Here is a 23147-nt window from a genome sequence, read left to right as displayed (position 1 = left end):
CACCACGTCTGCTGTGCGTCCCTCCCGTCCCTCACCAGCCTCCCGCTGTCGGGTGGAGAAGTCACACGCATCAGCAGCAGCAGCAGGTTCTCTTACGCTAACAGTGAATCCCACACCACACCGTTCTAGAGGAACAGAAGCAGCTGGACACAGGTGGTTGTTGTGAGACGCCTTGAATCAGTTTTGACCACAAAAAACACGCTAACCTGTATTTTTTCAAGAAAGACACAAAAAGAAGAAGTTCACGATTCCCGATGTCCCTCATTCCCGAATGCTGCCGAACCTGAAGGACACTTCTCTCTTACCGGGCGGTGGGCGAGGGGGGACGGCCTCTAACCGGGCGGTGGGCGAGGGGGGACGGCCTGTAACCGGGTGGTAGTAGCCTAGTGGGTAACACACTTGCCTATGAACCAGAAGACCCGGGTTCGAATCCCACTTACTACCATTGTGTCCCTGAGCAAGACACTTAACCCTAAGTTGCTCCAGGGAGAATGTCCCTGTAACTACTGATTGTAAGTCGCTCTGGATAAGGGCGTCTGATAAATGCTGTAAATGTAACCGGGCGGCGAGGGGGGACGACCTCTTACCAGGCCGTGGGCGAGGGGGGGCGGCCTCTAACCGGGCGGCGAGGGGGGGCGGCCTCTAACCGGGCAGCGAGGGGGGACGGCCTCTTACCGGGCGGTGGGCGAGGGGGGACGGCCTGTAACCGGGCGGTGGGCGAGGGGGGACGGCCTGTAACCGGGCAGCGAGGGGGGACGGCCTCTTACCGGGCGGTGGGCGAGGGGGGAGCGGCCTGTAACCGGGCAGCGAGGGGGGACGGCCTCTTACCGGGCGGTGGGCGAGGGGGGACGGCCTGTAACTGATGGCTGGAAGGGTGGAAAGTCCTCAGAAGGGGGGAGATGGCAGGAAAGGAGGGGCAGAATGGAGGTAATGGTCGCCTTTCAGTCTTGCCTTTTCTTTTCTCTGGGTGCTGGAGCTGAGGGACCATGGAGAGAAAGAGTCAGGGTGTGTTTGTGTGTTTGTGTGTGTGTGTGTGTTTGCTTAACTGATTGACAGATGCTGAATGACCCCTCAGGGTTGTGGTCAGTGTGTGTGTGTGTGAGTGTTTGAGTGACACACTGCTGAGCTTCTTCTTGTTAAAATGTCCCAGAATTTCTCGCTTGTGTGCGTGCTCACCTCCATTGGGTCAGTCTCAACAAACTTTATTCTTAAAGCGCAACCAAACTCCACTCAACGTTCCCCTAAAGCTCAACACGCAATGGGAGGGACAGAGAGGTGAAGTGGCTAAAAGAATAACACACACACACACACACACACACACAGTCATTCAAATCACATGCACCCTGGACTTTACCTGTGCGCAACATGCAAACCAGCCCGGAATAACAGGAACGTCCCGCTCTGATGAGGTCGCGCTGCATGATGACATCATCAGGCTGCTCCTCACACTCGTATTAAATGTTTCTCGTCGTTTTTCTCGTCATATAGAGCAGAGTTCTGTGTGTCTGTGCACTTTATGTTCCTGGGGTCACGAGTTGGGATGTGGCAGAAGGCACAGAGGTACAAGTCAGTCTCGGGTTCCATGGCTGGCGGCAGCCGGCTGCACTTACGTAGAGGTACTCACCTGGTGCAAGTAGCCTAGAGGGTCACACAATCGCGTATGAACCAAAATAACATCAATTTCCCAATTTCCCACCCCACTTACTACCGTCGTGTCCCTGAGAAAGACTCCGTGGATGGGGGGACTGTCCCTGTCACTACTGACTGTAAGGCGCTCTGGATAAGGGGCAGTGGTGGCCTCGTAACCGAAGGGTTGCAGGTTTAAATCCCGAACCGCCAAGGTGACACTCCCCGGGCGCCTGTCATGGCTGCCCACCGCTCACCAAGGGTGATGGTTAAATGCAGAGGACACGTTTTACCGTGTCACCGGGTGTTGTGCTCACAATGACAATCATGTCACTTTCATAAGGACCATAATGTTATTCACACATTATACATTTGTCACATTAGGCCTCTATTGCAAGGCAACTATGCAAGATAATATAAAAATAATGTCAATAAAATATCAATGCATATTTAAAGTGAAGTGATTGTCACACGTGATACACAGCAGCACAGCACACAGTGAAATTTGTCCTCTGCATTTAACCCATCACCCTGAGTGAGCAGTGGGCAGCCATGACAGGCGCCCGGGGAGCAGTGTGTGGGGACGGTGCTTTGCTCAGTGGCACCTCAGTGGCACCTTGGCAGATCGGGATTCGAACCAGCAACCTTCTGATTACGGGGCCGCTTCCTTAATCGCTAGGCCACCACTGCCCCGGGGAGCCTCAGACATATTTTCTAACAAGTAAATAATTAATTGAATTAAGTATAGTGTAGAAAAGGGAATATGAAAATCACAATTTTCAGTGCTGTGCAGTCATTTATATTGTAGCTTGGTGTTTAAGTTCATCGATAACAGCCAATCAATGACCGTTAACAATAAATAATATTCACATGGGCGTATTAATGATATCTGTAGTTAAAATTGAATTTATTCTATTCATATAACCTATCAATAAACGTTTTTTTGTTGCAGGTTCAGTGTGTGTTTGTGTTTATATGTTTGTTTGTCTGCACACACTCACACACACGCACGGTCAGAGGAAGAGGAATATTCTGCTGAGTAATTTATGAGCTCCGTTTAAACTGCAGTTCATTTATAATTAGCATATTAATAAATTAGTCACTTCCTCCATGAGAGTGAAGTTTGGTCCGATGCGAGATTTGTTATTCCCTCCCTCTTCATCTCGCTCTCTCTCTCTCTCAGATTCAGTCTCCATGGTGAGTCCTACTATTATCGCCATGACAACTTAGGCCCTCAACAGCCCCGGTCCATGCCAAACATGTAACAATCTCCTACGCACGGCTGTGTGTGTGTGTGTGTGTGTGTGTCAAAGAGGAGGTGTTAGTGATCCATGCTAATTGCAGAGCTGTGATTTATGCAACAGCAGAAAAGTGGTGAAGACAGGCTGTTGCGTCGGTTCCGTTCACGTTCTGTTTGTTATTATTTACGTATGTGCCGATTTTTTTAGCTGCTGGATGTTATTTATACGCCGTCTTCGGTCAGAATCTCTCCCTCTCTCCCTCTCTCCCTCTCTCTCTCTCTCTGTTTGGACTGTAAATATTTCCTGTCTGATTTTTGCTCGGTGTCCTGCCGTTTCACAGGAACGCCTGTTGATGATGAAGATCTTGTAATTATACACTGGTCAACACACACCAGCACTACAACAGCAGCCTCTGCAGGCCCGGGCCCGGTGACATCACACTGTACTCGGACCCGGATACGAACCCTTGTGTCTGGTACCTTAGATCCAGTAGATCCATTTTGGTGTCACCAGTGCAATTTTTACAATGAGCTGATACACACACACACACAGTCATTGTGTGTGTCTGTTTGGAGACCTGTGTGTTTTCACTTCCGTTCAACACATGACCGACTGAGACAGTGTGGGGTCCACCCCCATGCACACACACACACACACACACACACGCACACACACACAGACTCGTAAAGTAAGACAGAGAAGCGCATACTGAAATGAATTTGAACTCCTGCAGGATATGGAGAAGTTGCTGTGTGTGTGTGTGTGTGTGTGTGTGTGTACGTATTCTTTTATTGTAATGGCAGTTTGTCGGTGGAAGTCATCTAAAAGTGTGTGAAATACATAAATTTTGCCTTTGTGTGTATGTAGGGTGTGATTTTGCGATTGTGTGAGTGTGTGTGTGTGTGAGTGTGTGTGTGTGTGTGCGTGTGTGTGTGAGTGGGTGGGTTTTACGCACTGTGGAAATACTTTCCAACTTTCACTAACCGAGAAACTGGAACCGGCAATGACGAGGAATGACGCTCTCTCTCTCTCTCTCTCTCTCTCTCTCTCTCTCTCTCTCTCTCTTCCTGTTCGGACTGCTGGTCACATGACCCTCCAATGACTCGCAACATTAGGGAGGAGCTTTAAAGGCTTTTTAAGAATGAAATTTCCTTCCTCACTCTCCCTGGTGTCTCCGCCCGTGTGGCTCAGGGTGTGTCCCCTGCATGTTGAACGATGTCCTCGCCTGCTGATCATGGGGCAGAAACACACATAAACCCCCCAGCAGCAGCAGCAGCAGCAGCAGCAGCAGCCCTCACGTTCCACCCAACACAGAACGAGAACGTTCAGGACGTCCACACGACTCTGAGAGCTCAGGCCACCTGGAAAAGAAACGCATAAACCTAGCGTTCTGATGGCTTCCCTGTTCTGTTCAGTTGCTAGAGCGGCACGTGTGTGTGATAAAACAGCATCCTGTTTCCAGTGGAGGCTTGTGTAACAGCGCTCATTGTTCCCAGTGACGTCTGAGTGTGTGTGTGTGTGTGTGTGTGTGTGTGAGTGTGTAAGGAGATACGTGCACCACTTCTTTCTCTACCAGCTCTGCTGACCCCAGTTCGGAGCGTTCCACCCACCGCTTCCCCGTTTGTCCTTTACTCCACCGTCAGCAGCGCTTTTATTCAACTGTCATTTTTTTCTATTTTTTTTTTTATCTTTTCTCTTTGTTCATTCATTCAGAACAATAAATAAATAAATAGAAATATGTATAAATGTATCTTCCTCTTTCCTTCTTATACATGCTCAACAGTTTACTTCTGTTTTCTTTACTTTTTTACTCAAAAGTGTCCACATACCCTCATAATTATTCAAAACTTTTATTTCTCTGTTGCTTAAAGAACTTTTTCAGCTTTCATTGTGTAGAGCGTTATATTGTGTGTGTGTGTGCGCGTGTGTGTGTCTTACCTCAGGACAGGTCTGTTCTCTAGTATTTCTTGCGACATATTGATTAAATATTCAGCTAATCAGCAGAAACATCCCACAACCGTCACTGGGTACCTTCCCATGGTAACAGCAGAAGTAGGTCAGACCACCATACAGAGCCCCTGTACCCACACACACACACACACGTATACACATACACATACACAGCTAATATGTAATGTCTTAGGTTAATGCGCTCATAGCAATACATAAATATTACAGAAATAACCAGATAAAACAGGAAGTGGCTGCTTGCTGATGACCTGTATGTCGGCGAGGAGGAACTGTTTGTTAAAGTGTAATTATTTCTGACGCTCAGAAGATGAACTTTAATGAGTTTAAAAGGGGGAGGAGCCTGTGTGCACACCCCTAGTGGAGGACTTACACCCCAGTACGTGACACGCCCAGGATCCCTCCGATCCCAATACCACTTGTACACAAACGTGATCACGTCCACTACCAACACCAACACGCAGGTCATCAGTGTTTCATTACAGCATTCTGATGGGTGAATATTTTCCCAAACATGATATATCTTATATAGCGCTTTATATATATATATGTATATATATATATGTGTGTGTGTGTGTGTGTGTGTGTGTGTGTGTATATATGACCTGACTTGAATATCTGATAGATCTGACAGAATATCTGACAGATTGAATATCTGACTTCCCTTGTTATATTTTTCAATTGGTATTTTATATTGAACACAAACACTTGGTTAAGTTAACTTGGTAATGAAAAAAAAATCTCAATGATCTCTATGTAAATAATAAAAAGACACTTACGTCTTGGAAAAAACGTACGTCTTGAATTAAACGAAAGGCTGTTTGGTTAAATAAAAAGCCAAAGCAGGAAATAAACAGACATGGAATGATTCATGAGTGCTTGGGGATGCTTTATACAGATTGTTTAAAGCCTGGCAAATGGAGCCGAGTCAATATCTACAGTCAGCGAAGACATACAGATGGAAACCAGCGATGAGTAAGTTCTAACGCGGTTAGAGATGGACTGAAAGTGGAATCCTGTGGAACACCACCAGATCTCTTTCATGAAATGTTATGATGTGTAAGGTTATGCTTGTGGAACGCACGCTTGATTCTACTTTCTTCACATGCACTGAAGGTGGTTTCTCATCTCAGCATGAAAATGCTGAATTAGAGGGAAATGGTTTATATTCCCATAATAAATTAAATTGAATAAAATTGAGTTTTTTTTTTTTTTCAGGAAAAGTTTAGATGTAAGTGGATCTTGGGGGTGACATGGTTCTTGAAAACTGATGGATGTTGGATGGAGGATGAAGCTCGTGGTTTGAGATTCAACTCGCAGCTTTTCTACTCTCAGATGCCTCCAATTTCCTTCCCCTTAGTTCGAACTTTTGATTCATTTGTTTTCTCAGATTCTCTTAGTTCTCTTCATTTCACACACATACAGACGCATGAAAGCGTACTGACCATCACAACTGTGACATCACTGTCCTGACAGCTGTCCATTCAGACACACACACACACACACACACACACAGCTCTGTGGTCCCTGGTGACTCAGTATTGATTTCTTTTTTCTGCTTCGCCTTCGCTGAGTCTGTCCATCGAGGAAAGCAACATTCTGCCGCCCCGGCCTGGAAATGTCGATGCACATTAAAGATTTTACATTCACAGCACAGACTCGCATCTTGGGGTGAGTTATAGATTTAATATTCCTTGTCCCCCTCGCAAGGCCCGATGCACAATGTTCGGATTCGCTCAGCGACAGGACACACGCGCGCATGCGGTCTATTCTTCTGGGAAAGTTTAATAAAGTTCGGAGGCGGGGAGAGGGAGGACGTGTGGGGGGCACAACCTGACTGCTCCGAGCAAACGGTGCTGCTGGATAGGAGCTTGAGAACAGGAGCATAACCACGTCCTCTGGACAGTTACACAAAACTTCTGAGAAGGCTGTGTGTGTGTGTGTGTGTGTGTGTGTTCCTGGTCAGATATACAGAGGGCCCTTTCTCCGGCTTCTCTGGCTGAAACCGATAACTGCAGTCAGATTTGCGTGTGTTCTGGGGGAGTTCTACAAGCAGCACATCAGAGTGAAAATGTTCTCATTAGTGCTGGAAAATAAAGCTCATGAACAGGGCATGACAGCAGATAGCAGACATGATCAAAATCCAGTCTTAGATCACAGAAGAGAGGAGATGTGCCGGGACACAACAGAAGACTGGAGAAGACCTTTCCAGAAACCCGCTATACATGGAGATACATAAAGTTAAAGAATCCTTAGAGAAGAGGAGAAGATCTGAGGATGTTCTTGAAGATGTCCAGAGACGGAACACTGCGGATTTCAGAAGGGGGTGTATTCCAAAAACAGGGGCAATGCTGAAAGCTCTATCACCGTCTTCTATGGGGGACTGAAGAACTGACTAGTCCGAGGTGGGAAATGGGGAGTAGTAGGAGGTCTAAACCCCACTCTCTTGCTGGGCCAGGGGGCACCTCTAACAGAAGAAGGGGAAAACTTAAACACTATTCTTAAAAGTAGTTGGTATTAACGTGTCTTAATGAGAAAAAAAGACACTGATGTCCACCTCTACAATCTGTTGTTATGGTTGACATTGTTCATCTGATATTTCTGAGAACAGACATATGGCATGAAAAGGTGTCATTCATACATTTACATTTACGGCATTTACCAGACGTCCTTATCCAGACCGACTTACAGTCAGTAGTTACAGGGACAGTCCCCCCCTGGAGACACTCGGGGTTAAGTGTCCTGCTCAGGGACACGATGGTAGTAAGTGGGATTTGAACCTGGGTCTTCTGGTTCACAGGCGAGAGTGTTACCCGCTAGGCTACTAACACCACTTATTCAGCACTTAACCTGCTCCAACAGTGACAACCTACACACGACGGGGGGCTGGTGGAAGTGTGGACGGCTCTGAAACGCGAATAGCCGAGTGCCCGTCCCACTCTGCACATGTGAAGATGGTTCTAGGGTGATGTCCAGACGTCCTCTTTCCCCGGACGGGTGTTTCATAGGTCAGCCAGGTGGACCCTCATTTCCAGCTCTGGTACGGCCATCTGAAAGGATGCTGAATCGTAATTTACAGATTAAATAATAATGAAGGAGGAATAAATCTGTTCTTTGTCAGTGGGAAATTACGAACTGTTTGATTGACATTTTGTTGACCATATTTGTGAAAAACCTGATCACATGTAACGTCCATCAAGGTCCGTCAGAGCTGAACAGCGGAGGTAACAACAGAATCTGGGTTAAAATGAGAAAGCAACCAAACAATTAGTTCATTACAGCCATGACTGGCATTATAGTTCAAGTGAAAAGCGCAACTTCTCCTCCTCCAAAAACCTGCAGTCAGCACCGGAAATACTTACAAGCACACACATGCTCACGTCCACATGCACCTTACTAGCCAGGGAATCCCGACGGGATTATGTCCAGACACACACTGACACGGACGCTGGAAACATTTAACACCGATAAGCCTGGGCTCCCCTAATAGTCTTATCTACGCAATATCGCACACACACACACACACACACACACACACACACACACACACACACACACACTTGTGGCTTTCCCCATATGCACGTCGAACCTGGGAACTGGGACAATTCGATTAAGACCATATGATGTCGTCCTATTATGGTCAAACATAAACTGTGTGTAAAATAACATAACAGAATAAAATAATGTCAAATTCACCAGCAAGTGAGAAAGTGTGTGTGTGTGTGTGTGTGTTTTACTGTGATTGTGCGGTTCTGAGTATTTCTGCATGACAGTCTGAGACTGTGTACCTGTGTGTATTGAAGTGAGTGTGCGTGTGTTTCAGTCTCTGCATATCGGTGTATATGTATGACTCTCTCTGTTTCTGTCTACATTTCAATATTTGACTTGAAGAAAGTTATTGTGTGTGTGTGTGTGTGTGTGTATGTGTGCCTGGTCAGCAGTTTCCCAGTGAAAGGAAAAAGACGGTCATCACGTCACCGTGGCGATGGCTGACAGTGATGGAACACTGTCTGGATTCTGACGTGGACAGAGGATTAACACACACACACACACACTCAGTACATTGACCAGGGAATCCCAGGTGGATCACACACACTTACACACATTTATAGCCAGGGCTACCCTAATCACCTTATCTACGCCGTCACACAGACACACTCTCACGGCTTTCCCCATACACACCGTCACCCTGAACCAGGGCGACCAGACCTGAACCGGAAGATACTGCTCTTTTTATTTCATTATTATCAGAAATAACCTGCTGTGTGTGTGTGTGTGTGTGTGTGTGTGTGTGTGTCTGTGTGACACACAGGTCCTGGCTTATAGGGTCTGATTCACAGGCTTTAATAAAAATGAAACGATTGCCTCACTTAATAAAATCAGACATTCTGTAGCCAACAGCACCAAGGACCCTCACAAATTAATGAAGAACCTACTACACACACACACACACACACACACACACACAGTGCTACTCACACAAGTGGAGTGTGTGTCTTGTCTCTGTCTTTGTCCTGCTCCTGCATCTCTCTGTCTGTCCCTCCCTGGGGCAGGTGTGTGAGGTGATGTGATCTGACATGCTCACACTCTGAGCTGGGGGGGTTTGTGTGTGTGTGTGTGTGTTGAGGGGTACAAATGAAGGTGGGTACAAACAGTGATTCACCACACACACACAAACACGTGCATGCGCATGCACACACACACACACACACACACCAATACAGGCACACAGGTATCAATAACTCCCTAACCACAAAATACAACTTTACATACAAAAACACACACACACATACAATGACACTCCAGATCTTTCTCCATACTGCTAAGTCCTGAGGGGATTTATGAGAGTTTAAATCATTTTGAACTTATGGTAGCATTCTCTCACACACACACACACATACACACACACAGATTAATCATTCATTATCTTGAGTAAACTCGTTTAAATCGCTTGGACCAACACGACCTCATGCTCTAGTCTATGCATTCATTATAACACAGCTTGCAGCTAACAGTATGTGTTTGTGTGTGTGTGTGTGTGTGTGTGTGTGTGTGTATATGGGTGTGTGTGTCATTCTAATTGGCTCTTAATTCTTCCAGACGTTGTGTGTCTGAGTGGCTGATTGGTTGCTTTCACCCGGTGGCACTGGCCTGCAAAGCACACATAATCCCATTAGAGCTACTCTACTACACACGCGTGCTGATACACACACACACACACACACACACACACACTCAGATGCACATCAAGACACTCATGCATCCGGGCACTTATACTTTCACGTCCATATGCACTGAAGCATGCTCCCTTACACACATATTCACTCACACACACATACACACACAGCTGAAGCTGTATTATACAGAGGCTGAAACGGGGACCTGGGTGGTGGTGGTAGGGGGCTTACCCCTGGTCGACAGCACCTGTTACAGCATATGAGTTCCAACGCTGACCTGGTGCCAACATTGTAATCCTCAATCTGACTCAAAATGACATAAAGTGTGAATGTGTGACGTGTATCTGTGATATATTCAGTTACAGTTATACACATATACTTAATATACATAAATTGTGGAATATTACATTGCTTGATGTTACATCACAAATCCTGCCTATAACATGGTTTAATTTGAAGGACCAGAAAACCTGACATTTTATTAAAAAGTGACCCTTTTCTGCTTCCCACAAGAAAAATTGATCTATACAAATAAGTTCAGGTGTAGAGCACAATGAGTCAGCTGGCATCGGCCACCCCCATTCTCTCAAACACCACCTTCTCAGAGAGAACTCTTTCACTTTCACCTGCCAACAAACTACATCTCCTCCACCATCCACTCTTCCTACAGCTACACCGATGATGGTGGAGTGGTGGACCACACCGCCCCTACAGCAGCTTTCTTCATATTCGTGTCATTCTCGATCTATATTAAATCCTAATACAACGATTCCACTTCCACTGTGTGTGTGTGTGTGTGTGTGTGAATTGCCTGGGATTGTAAGTGGAGGGCTGGAACACTTGGTACATGAGGAGGGTATGTTTGGAGTTGAAAACACACACACACACACACACACACACACTTAAACAGACATATTCAGACATTTATGTGTTTGAGTATGTATTAGAAGAGTGCGTGTTTGTGTGTATGAATTGGTTTAAAGTCAGAAGTGTGTGTTTAGGGGCTCTTGTATGGTTGATGAAGAGCCCTTGTATGGCGTTTTAAAGAGGTGCTCTCAGAGATGATGCTGTGTGTGTGTGTGTGTGTGTGTGTGTGTGTGTGTGTGTGTGTTTGTGAAGGACAGCTCTTCACCTGCTAGCTCAACCTTGGCCCAGACTAGCTGAGAGGTACTTGGATGAACAGGACTACATACACACACCCATACGCCCACCGCACACATGCATAAGCACCCACATTTCTGTGTGTATGGTGAGTATGTTGATTAGTCAGGCTGTGTGTTACTGTGTGAGGTTTGTGATGTGTGTGTGTGTGTGTGTCTGAATACAGGCTCATACAGTACATAAAGTGTGTTTCAGATACATATAAATGTGAGTCTGTATATATATTTATGTGTGTGAGATGTGTGTGAGTTCTGGCTGGATTATATAGCTGCAGACTAAAACCGGCACTTCATCTGTAACCCGAGTGTGTGTGTGTGTGTGTGTGTGTGTGTGTAATAACTAGATATATTTCCATGACACTGTTTTATACAAGTAGCTGATGCTTCTGTGTGTGTCCGTGTGTGTGCAGGTGTGTGGCTCCACCACTAGACCAAGTGAAATTGTTGTATAAAGTATTAATAAAACGTTGATGAATTAGTGATAAGACTCGCGTATGAAAATGCGTGACGCTGCTCAGGTATCAGGTGAGACCTGAACTGAACTCTGACCTCAAACTGATTCCCTGCAACCAGACAAGAACACACACCCAAATAACAATCGGCATGACAATCGCAGTGTTTTTTTCTAATTGCAACAAGACAGGAGCCGCACATGGAAGACAGGAAGCTGACAGAACAGCAGAGTGAAAACCGATGGACCAGCACACCATGGCCGCCCGTCTTCAGTAAAGAAGAACCTGAGGAACCTGTAGAGGTTATGAGAGCACGACTGAGGTTGTGTTCAATATAGAAGAACCTGGAGAAATGAACGCTGAAATATCTCCTTGGCCAGAGGTTTTGAGAGCATCACCATGAATTCCAGAGTCCTGCAGAGGCCGTGAGGAGCAGAGGTAGAAAATGTTCAGAAGGTGGAAAAGAGCATTTTGACGGCCATGCCAGAGTCATACACAAGACAGGGTTTTACGTTCTATGCTTTGCAGAAGGCAGGTTTTATAGGCGTGCATGGCATGAAGGGGTTAAAAACCCCTGTCTGTGTGTGTGTGTGCACAGCCTACTTTTATTTTTAACATCTCTATTGAGACAAAGAGTCGACTCAGGCCCGTGGGAGCCTAACCGCGGGAACTGCACCAGGACTGTTACGTCAGAATGTGTGTCTGTGTGTGTGAATAAGAAAAGGAAAAATGTGGAATGTCCCAGGCCACAATGATGCCAGTTGTGACCCATAAGACGCTGTGTCCACTGATCTGATGTCAGTTTGATGTCACAGAAGTGTGTGCGTGGCACCAATAAAACGTATGAGGTAACAGGAAAGGGCTTTTTTTTTATCAGAGATACAGGATTAGGGTTAAAGTTTCTGTTTTGCCACAATAAACATTTACACACCCAGAACCACACACACACTCAAACAGTGTTAAAGCTTGGTGAGGATCTACCATGTCAAACATGTGTAGGTACCTCTACATGCAGAATAGTGAACCTAACCCTACCCCTAAACTGAACTTCAGGAACCTAAAATGTGTGTGTGTGTGTGTGTGTGTGTGTGTACCATGTTAATAGGCACAGTGTGAGTGTAAGGTGATCATTTAGTTCCCTGGTTATTTTTAGAGGTCCTGGCTCTATTTGCAGGTGCTGTTGGTGTCACCAGCACACCCTCTACTATTACATACACACACACACACACACACACTCTCTCTCTCTCTCTCACACACACACGCACACACACACACACACACTGTTACACAATTTTACTCTCACGCTGACCAACCTCTGTAATATCCCTGTCTACACACAGATACTGTCGTTAGAGAGACAGGACCATGTGTATGTGTCTTCTGTTTAACAGTGTGTGTGAACAAGTATTTGAATGAGTGTGTGTGTGTGTGTGTGTAAAACTTTAAAATGGAAGGCTTCCATTTCAGTGAGTGAATGAATGTGTGTGTGTGTATGTGTCCTCCTATGGGAATTAAGTCCAGCTGTTAGGGGTGGGGCTTACTGACCAGTACAACTATGACATCGTCATTCAGACGTCCAAACACACACACCCACACTAAGCGACGTATCTGTGGTCCCCGCTGAGGTCCGGTGTCGTCTGTAGTTCGACAGCGGCAGCGCTTTGATGATGTCACTTAGGGACGGACGCCTGGGGATGACATCATCACGTGTGTCAGTGTTGCCACAGCTCTGCTGATGCATTATGGGCAAGCATGAGAACTGGTGCTCTTATGTAACACAGCAATAGTCCACAGTGAATACACACACACACACACACACACACACACAGACACACAGACAGCTGTTAAAAGTGCTTCTGAATAGTTCTGCATGGTTCTGCGTAGAATATCAACTGTTGAAACATCAGAACCAATCACGGAGCAGAACTCTACTGGACCACGACTCAACGACGGTACTGCTGAGACCCAAGACACGCCCACCACACGCGAAACACAATCTTATTGCTGTGTGATGTTGGCCATCAAACTGCCCGAGAGACACACAGATCTTGACCACTACGTATTCGGGAAATAAGTTTACACTCTGAATGCATTCCTTATGTGCGTGTTAATGTGCTCCACTCTTTGGAGAAGAAAAATCACAGAATGACACAAAACAAAGGATTTATTAATATGTAATAACCCCCACGGCAACACTAATTCTCCCAACATTTCAATTATACATCCTCACACACACACACACAGTCCTCTAGGTGGCTGTTAAATTCTTCATTACAGCTCATTTTTGTGTGAAAAACGTGCCAGTCTGCATTTTTCAGCCACATCAATCATTCATCTGTGTCTGTTTGGTGGAAAGGCAACTAAACCATAATAACTGAAAGTAATAACTAAATAATTAATAAAAGTAGACACAACACAGAACTTTTATGTTGACTTGTGGGTCTTATTAGGGGGAAAATCATGTTGCATTATTTATGTAAAGGCATTATGAAGACTGCAGAATATCAGAGAGAACACACACACACACACACACACACACACACACACACACTGTCTCTCATTCATTCAGGACATATCACCAGCAGTAAAACCCCTCAAACTGTCCATAGAGTGGAAAATACGTCCCCTATAAATAACCGGAGCATCATACACACACAGACCATGTCCTGGTTGGCAGGGTACAGTTTTAATATTAGAAAGCACAAGACTGAAACCTGAGTGGTACCTCCTTACACACACACACACACACACACACACGCCAGCCTGATCCACCCCGTGGGGTCTCCTCGTGCCCGAAACGTCACGCACTACGTGCCACATTCCAGCACAGGCCTCACTCACACACATACATAGACACAGTGGCCTGCATTCTGGGCCAGTCACACGCTTCACATAATCCAAACCAGAGAGATAGGAGGGTTTTTTTTTATTGCCGTGTGTGTGTGTGTGTGTGTGTGAGAGGGAGAGAGAGTCCCAAAAGACTGTTGGTCGATAGTGAGCGTCTCCACGCTTTATCAACCACATGATCCATTAATACAGAGAACTTTTCCCTCACACACACACACACACACACGTCCAGTCCAAATATGTGTGTTTTTTATGTAACTTCTTTGTGTAACACTTGGCCCTTTGCTGGACTTCATTCTTGTCCTGCGCTGCTTTGCAAATTAAATTTATTTATCTGTTTGCAGGAGTCTCCCTGTCGCCGCTTTTATTACGCCGTCCAGGTTCTGTACCGGGCCACCAGGAGGACGTCGGGTCAGAACCGTGCACCCCGGCCTAAACACAGGCGGCTCAGGTGAACGTGCACTTATTGTTATAATGCAGAAGATACGGGAAATGAGACAGGATGGTGCACCTGTGTTAATACAGTATTCTTCCGTGGCTGATAAAAAGAGGTGGGACCCCCACCCAGGGCAACCTGAAGTGTCCCGGTGGTGAGAGCCGTCCCAAATCCACCTGTCAATCACTCGGCCTGTCAACAAGACGAGGGGATTTCACACACGGCTTCTCCATGTATACTTTTCTGCATTTTTTTTTTGTTCTTTCTGGCTCTAATGAAACATCCTTCATCAACAAGACACAGAAAATGAATATTTAACCTTTCACTTTCACCCTGTGTGTGTGTTTTCGCTCGGCTGGGGACTGTCCCGCCACTCGAGCGAGAACAGAAAGACAAATACGACGGTTCTGTAATGTTGAAGAACCACAGCGAGAGCTTCAACCAGAAAACCACCTTAAAGAGACAGAAAGCGTGTGTGCGCGCGTGTCTTTCTACTTCAAAAGGAATCGTTCACCATTAGCTGGGCCTCAAACCGTTCATGCATTACAAAAGAATCTAGTCACTCTGTGTGGGTGTGTGTGTGTAAATGATTGTCACGATCATACACTCCAGAGCTGTGTTACATCAGTGATATTTTCCATTAAGATCAATTTCACCGTGTGCTGTGCTGCAGTGTCTCACAATGACAATCACGTCCATTTGACACTGAGACACTGAACTGCAGTCTTCAGCACCTCCTATAGGTGGCTGCATTAATCAGTTCTGCATACCTGTGGCCTGACATCGTGTGGGTAAATTATATGCAAACGATGCACCGAGGCAATAAGAGGCTCAGCACAGGATCAGAGCGAAGTTGGAACAGAAGAAATTTATTTTCTTTACAACAAACCATGTAGACCAAAAAAAACATGAATGATCATTAAAAAAAAAAAAAAAAAAAGTGAACTGGTGATGGCAGCGTCACAGCCAATAAGGTGAAGGCTCTAATCGGGGGGTGGGGTTATGACCGCAGCGCAAGGTTGGTGGTGGTCAGGTGTTTGGTCCAGCACTTGGTACAAGAGACTGAGGGCGGTCGGGGTCAGGGGTCAGGGGAGGCGGTTCAGGAGCGCGTGTACTTCCCCCAGATGTGCAGCATGAAGACTGATGCGATGAACAGGAGACTCATGACCAATACAGGAACCGGACCACTGAGGACAGGGGAGAAAAAAAGACATAGAATCTGAGAAATGGACCAATGAGGCGCCGCCGCCCCCTGGTGGAGGGCAGTTCTCTCATCAGCAGCTCCGCACAGTTTCATAATTTTAAATAAAACCTATAAAACGTGGTGAGTAACAAGCAAACAGGGTTCAGTACAGCAGCATTATCTTCCATGATGCAAATTCATTCAGCAGTAGCTGGTCATGTGACCTTGTAACCAGCAACAAGAATAAAGTGGATATTAATTCATTTAATTTTTTTTTTTTTTTTTTTTAAGAGAAACGTTACCCAATAAGGGGAAACGTTACCTCCCGTTTCTCATTTCCCACCCCTCCCCTAAAACATGGTCTCCACCAACCGTCATGGCTTCCAAACATGCAAAGCACTGCAGTTGCTCGGTGACTGGATGTAAAAATGAGCACAAATTATTATTATTATTATTTTTTTGTTTTAGCGAGAGTGAAGAACCAGGGGGCTCGTTTGATTTATTCTGGAAAAACATTGTGGTTGGTGAATGGTGTTGATGACGCCATTCCGCCAATGCCTGCATTTAAACGGCGCGTCCTGGGAAATCTCATCGTGAGACTGGATCGAAGTGGCTGTAATTCTGCACCACGGCTGGATTTAGGAAAGAGACTTCAGGTACAGTATTAGGGGAGCGACAAGACCGACATAAAAGCAAAAAAAAATTATTCATAATAGGGGACCTTTAAAGACTCGATACAGACAGAAGCTCGATGTCTCTCTGTGACGGACAGCTCGATTCGATTACATTCCTGACCCTACAGACCAATCACAGAGCCCTGTCCCAGTCACATGACCATGGATTAAGATCACGGTTGGAGGGGGGCGGCTAACGAGAGTTCAGATAACGAGGGGCTTTATTAGGACTCGACGCACCATCTCCTGGGTCACTAGGCAGCGGTGTAACCATGCTGACTGAAGGCCCACCCCCAGGCTTTAATTGATGTGACCTTTCAGTGCAGAACTTTAATTAAACACACACACCCTCTCGCTACCTCTGGACACACCATCACAACACCAAAAGAATTCAAGGAGTCAATACATCTTGACTGACACCGACCCGGAACACACACACACACAGGTTTAGATGTCGGGTTTTCAGGCTTATCCTCATAAACCATCAGCTGTGCATGGCCGTGCGTATTTGAGGCCGTGACTGTTACGTCCCGGTGTCGTGGGGCCGTGTGCCTCCACCGGTGTGTGCTTAATTGTAGTGAATGTCTCTTTGGTCAGTTGTATATAGCTTGACGGTAAACAAGTTTGTCAGCCTTTTGTGTGTTTCACGACCGGGCCTTCCTGCTTTTACTGGCTCCGTAACCTCGCCAGCAGCAGCGTTTTATATCGTTATTGTGACGTCTACTCACACTTTCAGCCCTGGCGAGTCCTCGGTGTAGAAGCGCCACATGCCCCCTGTGCCCGTCGACGCTGTGGCTCGGCCGCCACTGCGGGTGCCGCTGCTTGTGGCTTTCCTACACACACACACACCACACACACACACCTCTTCTTCAGAAACAGCAGGATTCATGACCATGTTTCAGTAGACTTTGCCATATGTCCACTGGAGTTATGAAATGTGTTTGTCGACTCGTTTCAGCAAAATAACGTTTGGGATATAACGATTGGTTCAGTGTGTGTGTGTGTGTGTATATATATATATATATATATATATATATATATATATATATATATATATATATAAAAAATAGTGAATAGCAGGATTGATGAACATAGGCTGGTAGTAGCCTAGCGGGTAACACACTCGCCTATGAACCAGAAGACCCAGGTTCAAATCCCACTTACTACCATTGTGTCCCTGAGCAAGACACTTAACCCTGAGTGTCTCCGGGGGGGGGACTGTCCCTGTTACTACTGATTATAAGTCGCTCTGGATAAGGGAGTCTGGTAAATACCGTAAATGTAAATGAACATGAAGGTGGCGATCAACGCTCTATATCTGGTGCCTGTGTGCAGTGTGATTTTAAAAGAAGTGTTTATTAATATTAATAATGTCTGCCAGGCTGGGACCAGACCGGTCAGATATCCTACACGGCACATTTTTAAACCTACCGCTCACTATTAACGCTCTGAACAGAACAGATTTTCACATTTATCACAAATCTGGGTGAACAGTAGGGTGCTCAGCCCTGCGGAGATGTGAGGAGCACGGGCCTCCTGGCGGAGGCCGCGTGTGTAAGTCTACATGTGAGTGATGTATTGATCGAGTAGATCAATACACCTCTGATGCGATCAGGAAACTGATTGGGTTTCTGATTCTGAATAATGAAACTGCTTGTGCGGTGTGTGTGTGTGTGTGTGAGTGAGTGTGGTACCTCTGTCTGACTGTAGAACCAGCTGTGCGGGGTGCGACTGTTTTGCTGGGTGAGCGGCTGGAAGCGCCGACATTGGTTGCACTCGCAGCGGGTCCGGGCTGTCGAGAGAGAGAGAGAGAGAGAGAGAGAGAGAGAGAGAAAGAATCAGTCACAATCGCACACGTTTCCTTGGTCTTGTTTGGGTGACATTATTCATTAATGTTGTCCTCAAAACACACACTTCTATACATTACAACCTGGGTCTTCTGCTTCATAGGCGAGTGTGTTACCCTCTAGGATACTACAACCCATTCATCTAATTGTGATCTCCACTTGCATGTGTTTGGTCGAATTATAAAAAAAAAAAAACTAACCGCAACTGCTTCCAAACACAAGTTAATTTTTTAAAAGCATGATAACAAGCAGAAAAGCAGGTAAATGGAAGCTCTGGGTTCTGCACTTGTGGGCGCCGACAAGAGCCACGTCATCCGCCGCAGCCTGGAGCCCGAGAAGCTGCGAATCGGCTCACACCCCGCAAGCCAAACGGTGCAGAATATCTCGCCTTTTTTTTTTTTTTTTAACTAATTCACTCAAGCAAACTTTACAACTAGCCGAAGCTAATAACTGCCCCCCTTGGCGTATCACAGACCGCGTTAAATGGGTCAAAAGCAGAGAACACGGGGAAATTAACCGTACAAAATAAAACATTTAGACACGAAAACAAACTCCTCACCATTTTGAGCGATCCGAAGGCCTGTTTTGAGCGTGAATGAGCCTCTGTTTCCTCACCGTGGCTAAACGAGGGACTCTGATGATGACGATTCTCCAAAAGCCACGACAACTCAACGAGGGACCCCCCCCTACAGTCGACCATGTACTGCCTGATTCAAATTGGATTACGACAGCTGTGCCTAGACATTGGTTCCTCTGGGTGAATGTGACAAAACATCGAGTCTTTAGAGGCGATGATTCATTTTTTTTTTACCTGTTTGTTTTTGCTTTTATTTTATGAACGAAACAGACGCAGAATCTGATGACGTGTCCCACAGGCGGCGCCTCGTGGTCCTGATTTAGGATCAGCTCTCGTCTTCCTTAAGTGGTCCAGGCTATCACCGGAGAATCAGAGTCACTGATCTCAGATCAGAATGAAAGCGACATTTCTTCAGTTCCGTCGCGGACCAAATAGCGTTCTGAAAGGCAGCCATTTTGGCTCATAAGCGGATCTCTTCCCTGCAGAGTTCACGACGTCATCAGAGCCATCATGGCTCCTGCCGGTCTGGTAGCAGTTGCTGGGACCGCTCAGCTGTGCAGGTGGTGGAGTCGGAGCGCGACATCTCTCAGGTACGTGTAATATGTAGGTGGGTTTATACACGCTTAATGTAACTAAAACGGCTTCTGCCTGTACAATAAACGGCTTTCGAGTCGTTTAAAAGCTCGGCTAATTCGCTAATGCGGTTCATGTATATTTAGTGGTCAGTTTGGACCACAGTTGGACTCATGGGTAGCGACGTATAGAGATGGTAATGCTGTGCTTGCGTGACTACGTACATTCATACGAAACGTACGAAAATGCACAGATAATACATTCTAGTGTATTTCTTCATACTGTTGTAAAATTGAATACACTGTTTGAAGTTTATTTGACAAATGTTCATTTGATGTTTTATCCTCAAAGAAACATTTTGCAATCAGTTGTTTCTAAGACAATTTTTCAAACTACAGACAGAAAATAAACACGAGCTTGTACCTGTTGCTGTATGTATGACGGCAGTGGTGGCCTAGCGGTTAAGGAAGTGGCCCCATAATCAGAAGGTTGCTGTCATGGCTGCCTACTGCTCACCAAGGGTGATGGTTAAATGCAGAGGACACGTTTCACCATGTGCACTGCGCAGCACACCAGTGTATCACAATGACAATCACTTCACTTTCATGTGTGTGGCAGGCAGGATGGTGCGGGTGGCATTTCTGCACCCAGACCTGGGCATCGGTGGGGCGGAGCGCCTGGTGGTGGACGCCGCCGTGGCGTTGCGCTCCAGCGGCTGTGACGTGCAGATCTGGACCGCGCACTACGACCCCGGCCACTGCTTCTCGGAAACGCTGGAGCTCCGGGTGGTGTCTGCCGGGGACTGGTTGCCCCGGAGCGTCTGCGGCTACTTCCACGCTGTCTGTGCCTACCTGCGCATGATGTATGTGGCGTTTTATCTGGTGTTCCTCAGTGGGGAGGAGTTCGATGTCGTCTTCTGTGACCAGGTGACCCTTCACACCCACTATAGGATCTGTAGTATTCTGGAAAAGTCATGGAAGTTGAAACGAGAACATTCCGGACCTTATATATAAAACCCTGAAAAAGTCATGGAAGTTGAAACGAGAACATTCCGGACCTTATATATAAAAACCTGAAAAAGTCATGGAAGTTGAAACGAGAACATTCCGGACCTTATATATAAAAACCTGAAAAAGTCATGGAAGTTGAAACGAGAACATTCCAGACCTGAAAAGTTTTGGAATACAAAATAAACATCTAAAGTTCTGGAAATGTCATTGAAATCTGACTGACGCGTGAACGTAAAATGCCGTTAATAGTTCTCGTAAGACTTTTTGTACGTCTACAACCGCAACGTTTAAAACCAGCGCAGGGTCTGCAGGGTCTTTGCTGGCTTTACGTACCGTATTCCAGCACCTCCGCAGCCGCGTGTAAAGTACCGCTGATGGTCTACGCTGGAACATGATTTGTTCGTTTGGCTTGGGTCGTCATGAGTTTAGTTATACAACATTTTGGTAAATTTGACTCTCTTTGATATTTTTCAAATTTGCATAGACGTTTCCGAGCATGTACAGTCGTGAAACTTTGCCTTAGATTAATGGAAAAGTCTGGGAAATTCTTTCGTGAAAACGTGTGAGGGCCCAGTATTTAAACCACGGTGATGGCGGTTGGGGTTCTAGAACTGGATCCGCTCATTGAACAACATTTCGGTGAAGGGATCCGCCACGCCGACACATCATTGTGCGGACGGGAGGCACGTAGCTGCGATTTGCTGGTTTAATTCTACGGTAAACAGCAGAAATGTTCCGTTCATAGTCCCTGGTTATGGGACACTGATGTTCGTAAGGCGGCGGAATTTTCGCACTATTTGTTAGAAATCAGACCTAATGAGGCTAGTGGGTAACAAACTCGCCTACGAACCAGGAGACCCGGGTTCAAACCCCACTCACTACCACTGTGTCCCTGAGCAGGACACTTAACCCTGAGTGTCTCCAGGGGGGGACTGTCCCTGCAAGTCGCTCTGGATAGGCGTGTCTGGTAAATGCTGTATAAATGTAAAGACTCCACCCCTTTCTGCCCGCCAGGTGTCCGCCTGTATTCCGGTGCTCCGCCTCGGGCGGAGGAAGAAGGTCCTGTTTTACTGCCACTTCCCCGACCAGCTGCTGGCGGCGCGCCGCTCGCTGCTGAAACGTTGGTACCGGGCGCCTCTGGACTTCCTGGAGGAGGTGACCACCGGTCAGGCCGACCGCGTCCTGGTCAACAGCCACTTCACCGCCGGCGTCTTCCGCCAGACCTTCCCGCGCCTGGCGCGGGTGCACATTGACGTCCTGTACCCGTCCCTCAACCCCGCCTCTTTTGACGAGCCGGTCGGCGGCAGCCCGGACGACGTGGTCCCCGAGGGGCGGAGCGTGGTGTTCCTGTCCATCAACCGCTTCGAGCGGAAGAAGGACCTCCCGTTGGCGCTGCACGCGCTGGCCCGGCTGCGCGAGCGCCTGGGCGCCGCCGCCCTGTGGGAGGGCGTGCACCTGGTGATGGCGGGCGGCTACGACTCGCGCGTGCCGGAGAACGTGCAGCACCACGGCGAGCTGCGGGACCTGGCGCGCTCCCTCCGCCTCAAGGAGCGCGTCACCTTCGTCCGCTCCTTCTCGGACGCGCAGAAGGCGCGGCTGCTGCGGCGCGCCACCTGCGTCCTCTACACGCCCGCCAACGAGCACTTCGGCATCGTCCCCGTCGAGGCCATGTACTGCCGCTGCCCGGTCATCGCCGCCGACTCCGGGGGCCCGCTGGAGTCCGTCGCCCACGGAGAGACCGGCTTCCTGTGCCCCCCCACCCCCGACAGCTTCGCCGAGGCCATGGAGCGCCTCGCCCGCCAGCCGCGCCTCGGGCCGGAGATGGGGGAGGCGGGCCGCCGCAGGGTCCTAAAGCTCTTCTCCCAGAAGGCTTTCAGCGAGCAGCTGCACGGGCACATCAGCAGCCTGACCCGGTGACGCCACGGCAACCGCCGAGGCTTCTGGGACGAGACCGGACAGGACCTCCTACCGAATGATGGCTGGGAATCGGGATCTGGCAGCTCTGGAGTGGCGGCCATTCTGAAATATGCAAATTTCTATTTGTCAATTTCTCTTTTTTTAAGCTCTGAAAAGCTTTTCAGTTACACACACACTCTCACACCCACTCACACTCTCACATTCATTCATTCTCACACACACACACAACACACTCACACCCACTCACACTCTCACATTCATTCATTCTCACACACACTCACACCCACTCACACTCTCATATTCATTCATTCTCACACACACACACACACACTCACACCCACTCACACTCTCACATTCATTCATTCATTCACACACACACTCTCACACTCATTCACTCACACATTCTCACACCCACTCTCACATTCATTCATTCTCACACACACTCACACCCACTCACAC

The 23147-nt window shown here is 47.1% G+C and overlaps 2 protein-coding genes across 3 annotated transcripts; one reads left to right on the top strand and one right to left on the bottom strand.

Moving 5' to 3' along the window:
- Positions 1-15855: 15855 nt before the first annotated feature.
- Positions 15856-19369, bottom strand: sec61b (SEC61 translocon subunit beta). Its single transcript, XM_028981252.1, has 4 exons — positions 19171-19369; positions 18459-18556; positions 17493-17597; positions 15856-16094 (listed from the first exon to the last, which is right to left on the bottom strand). The coding sequence occupies exons 1-4, from the start codon at positions 19309-19311 to the stop codon at positions 16007-16009; spliced, it is 432 nt and encodes a 143-aa protein (XP_028837085.1). The 5' UTR covers positions 19312-19369; the 3' UTR covers positions 15856-16006.
- Positions 19370-19688: 319 nt separating this feature from the next.
- alg2 (ALG2 alpha-1,3/1,6-mannosyltransferase) lies at positions 19689-22921 on the top strand. 2 transcript variants are annotated; one of them, XM_028981343.1, is made up of 3 exons: positions 19689-19778; positions 20380-20687; positions 21786-22921. In XM_028981343.1, the coding sequence occupies exons 2-3, from the start codon at positions 20385-20387 to the stop codon at positions 22686-22688; spliced, it is 1206 nt and encodes a 401-aa protein (XP_028837176.1). In that variant the 5' UTR covers positions 19689-19778; positions 20380-20384; the 3' UTR covers positions 22689-22921. The 2 variants fall into 2 exon arrangements, with proteins under 2 accessions (XP_028837176.1, XP_028837175.1); XM_028981342.1 differs by lacking the exon at positions 19689-19778 and having other exon boundaries at positions 20367-20687.
- The last annotated feature ends 226 nt before the right edge of the window (positions 22922-23147 follow it).

This window comes from Denticeps clupeoides, chromosome 5 (assembly GCF_900700375.1).
Source record: "Denticeps clupeoides chromosome 5, fDenClu1.1, whole genome shotgun sequence".
Taxonomy (NCBI): domain Eukaryota; kingdom Metazoa; phylum Chordata; class Actinopteri; order Clupeiformes; family Denticipitidae; genus Denticeps; species Denticeps clupeoides.
The sequence above is the reverse complement of the archived record's forward strand: the minus strand, read 5'-3'. Positions and strand labels throughout refer to the sequence as shown.

What these genes read in the sequence shown, in the direction of transcription:
- alg2 (XM_028981342.1), top strand. Translation starts at nt 20,367, where the DNA reads ATGTGTGTGGCAGGCAGGATGGTGCGGGTGGCATTTCTGCACCCAGAC. An exon ending in ATGTCGTCTTCTGTGACCAG is followed by an intron (nt 20,688 to 21,785) that starts GTGACCCTTCAC and finishes TCTGCCCGCCAG; the next exon opens with GTGTCCGCCTGTATTCCGGT.
- sec61b (XM_028981252.1), bottom strand. Translation starts at nt 19,311, where the DNA reads ATGGTCGACTGTAGGGGGGGGTCCCTCGTTGAGTTGTCGTGGCTTTTG. An exon ending in CCTTCGGATCGCTCAAAATG is followed by an intron (nt 18,557 to 19,170) that starts GTGAGGAGTTTG and finishes CTCTCTCGACAG; the next exon opens with CCCGGACCCGCTGCGAGTGC. An exon ending in GACTCGCCAGGGCTGAAAGT is followed by an intron (nt 16,095 to 17,492) that starts GTGAGTAGACGT and finishes CCCTGTCCTCAG; the next exon opens with TGGTCCGGTTCCTGTATTGG.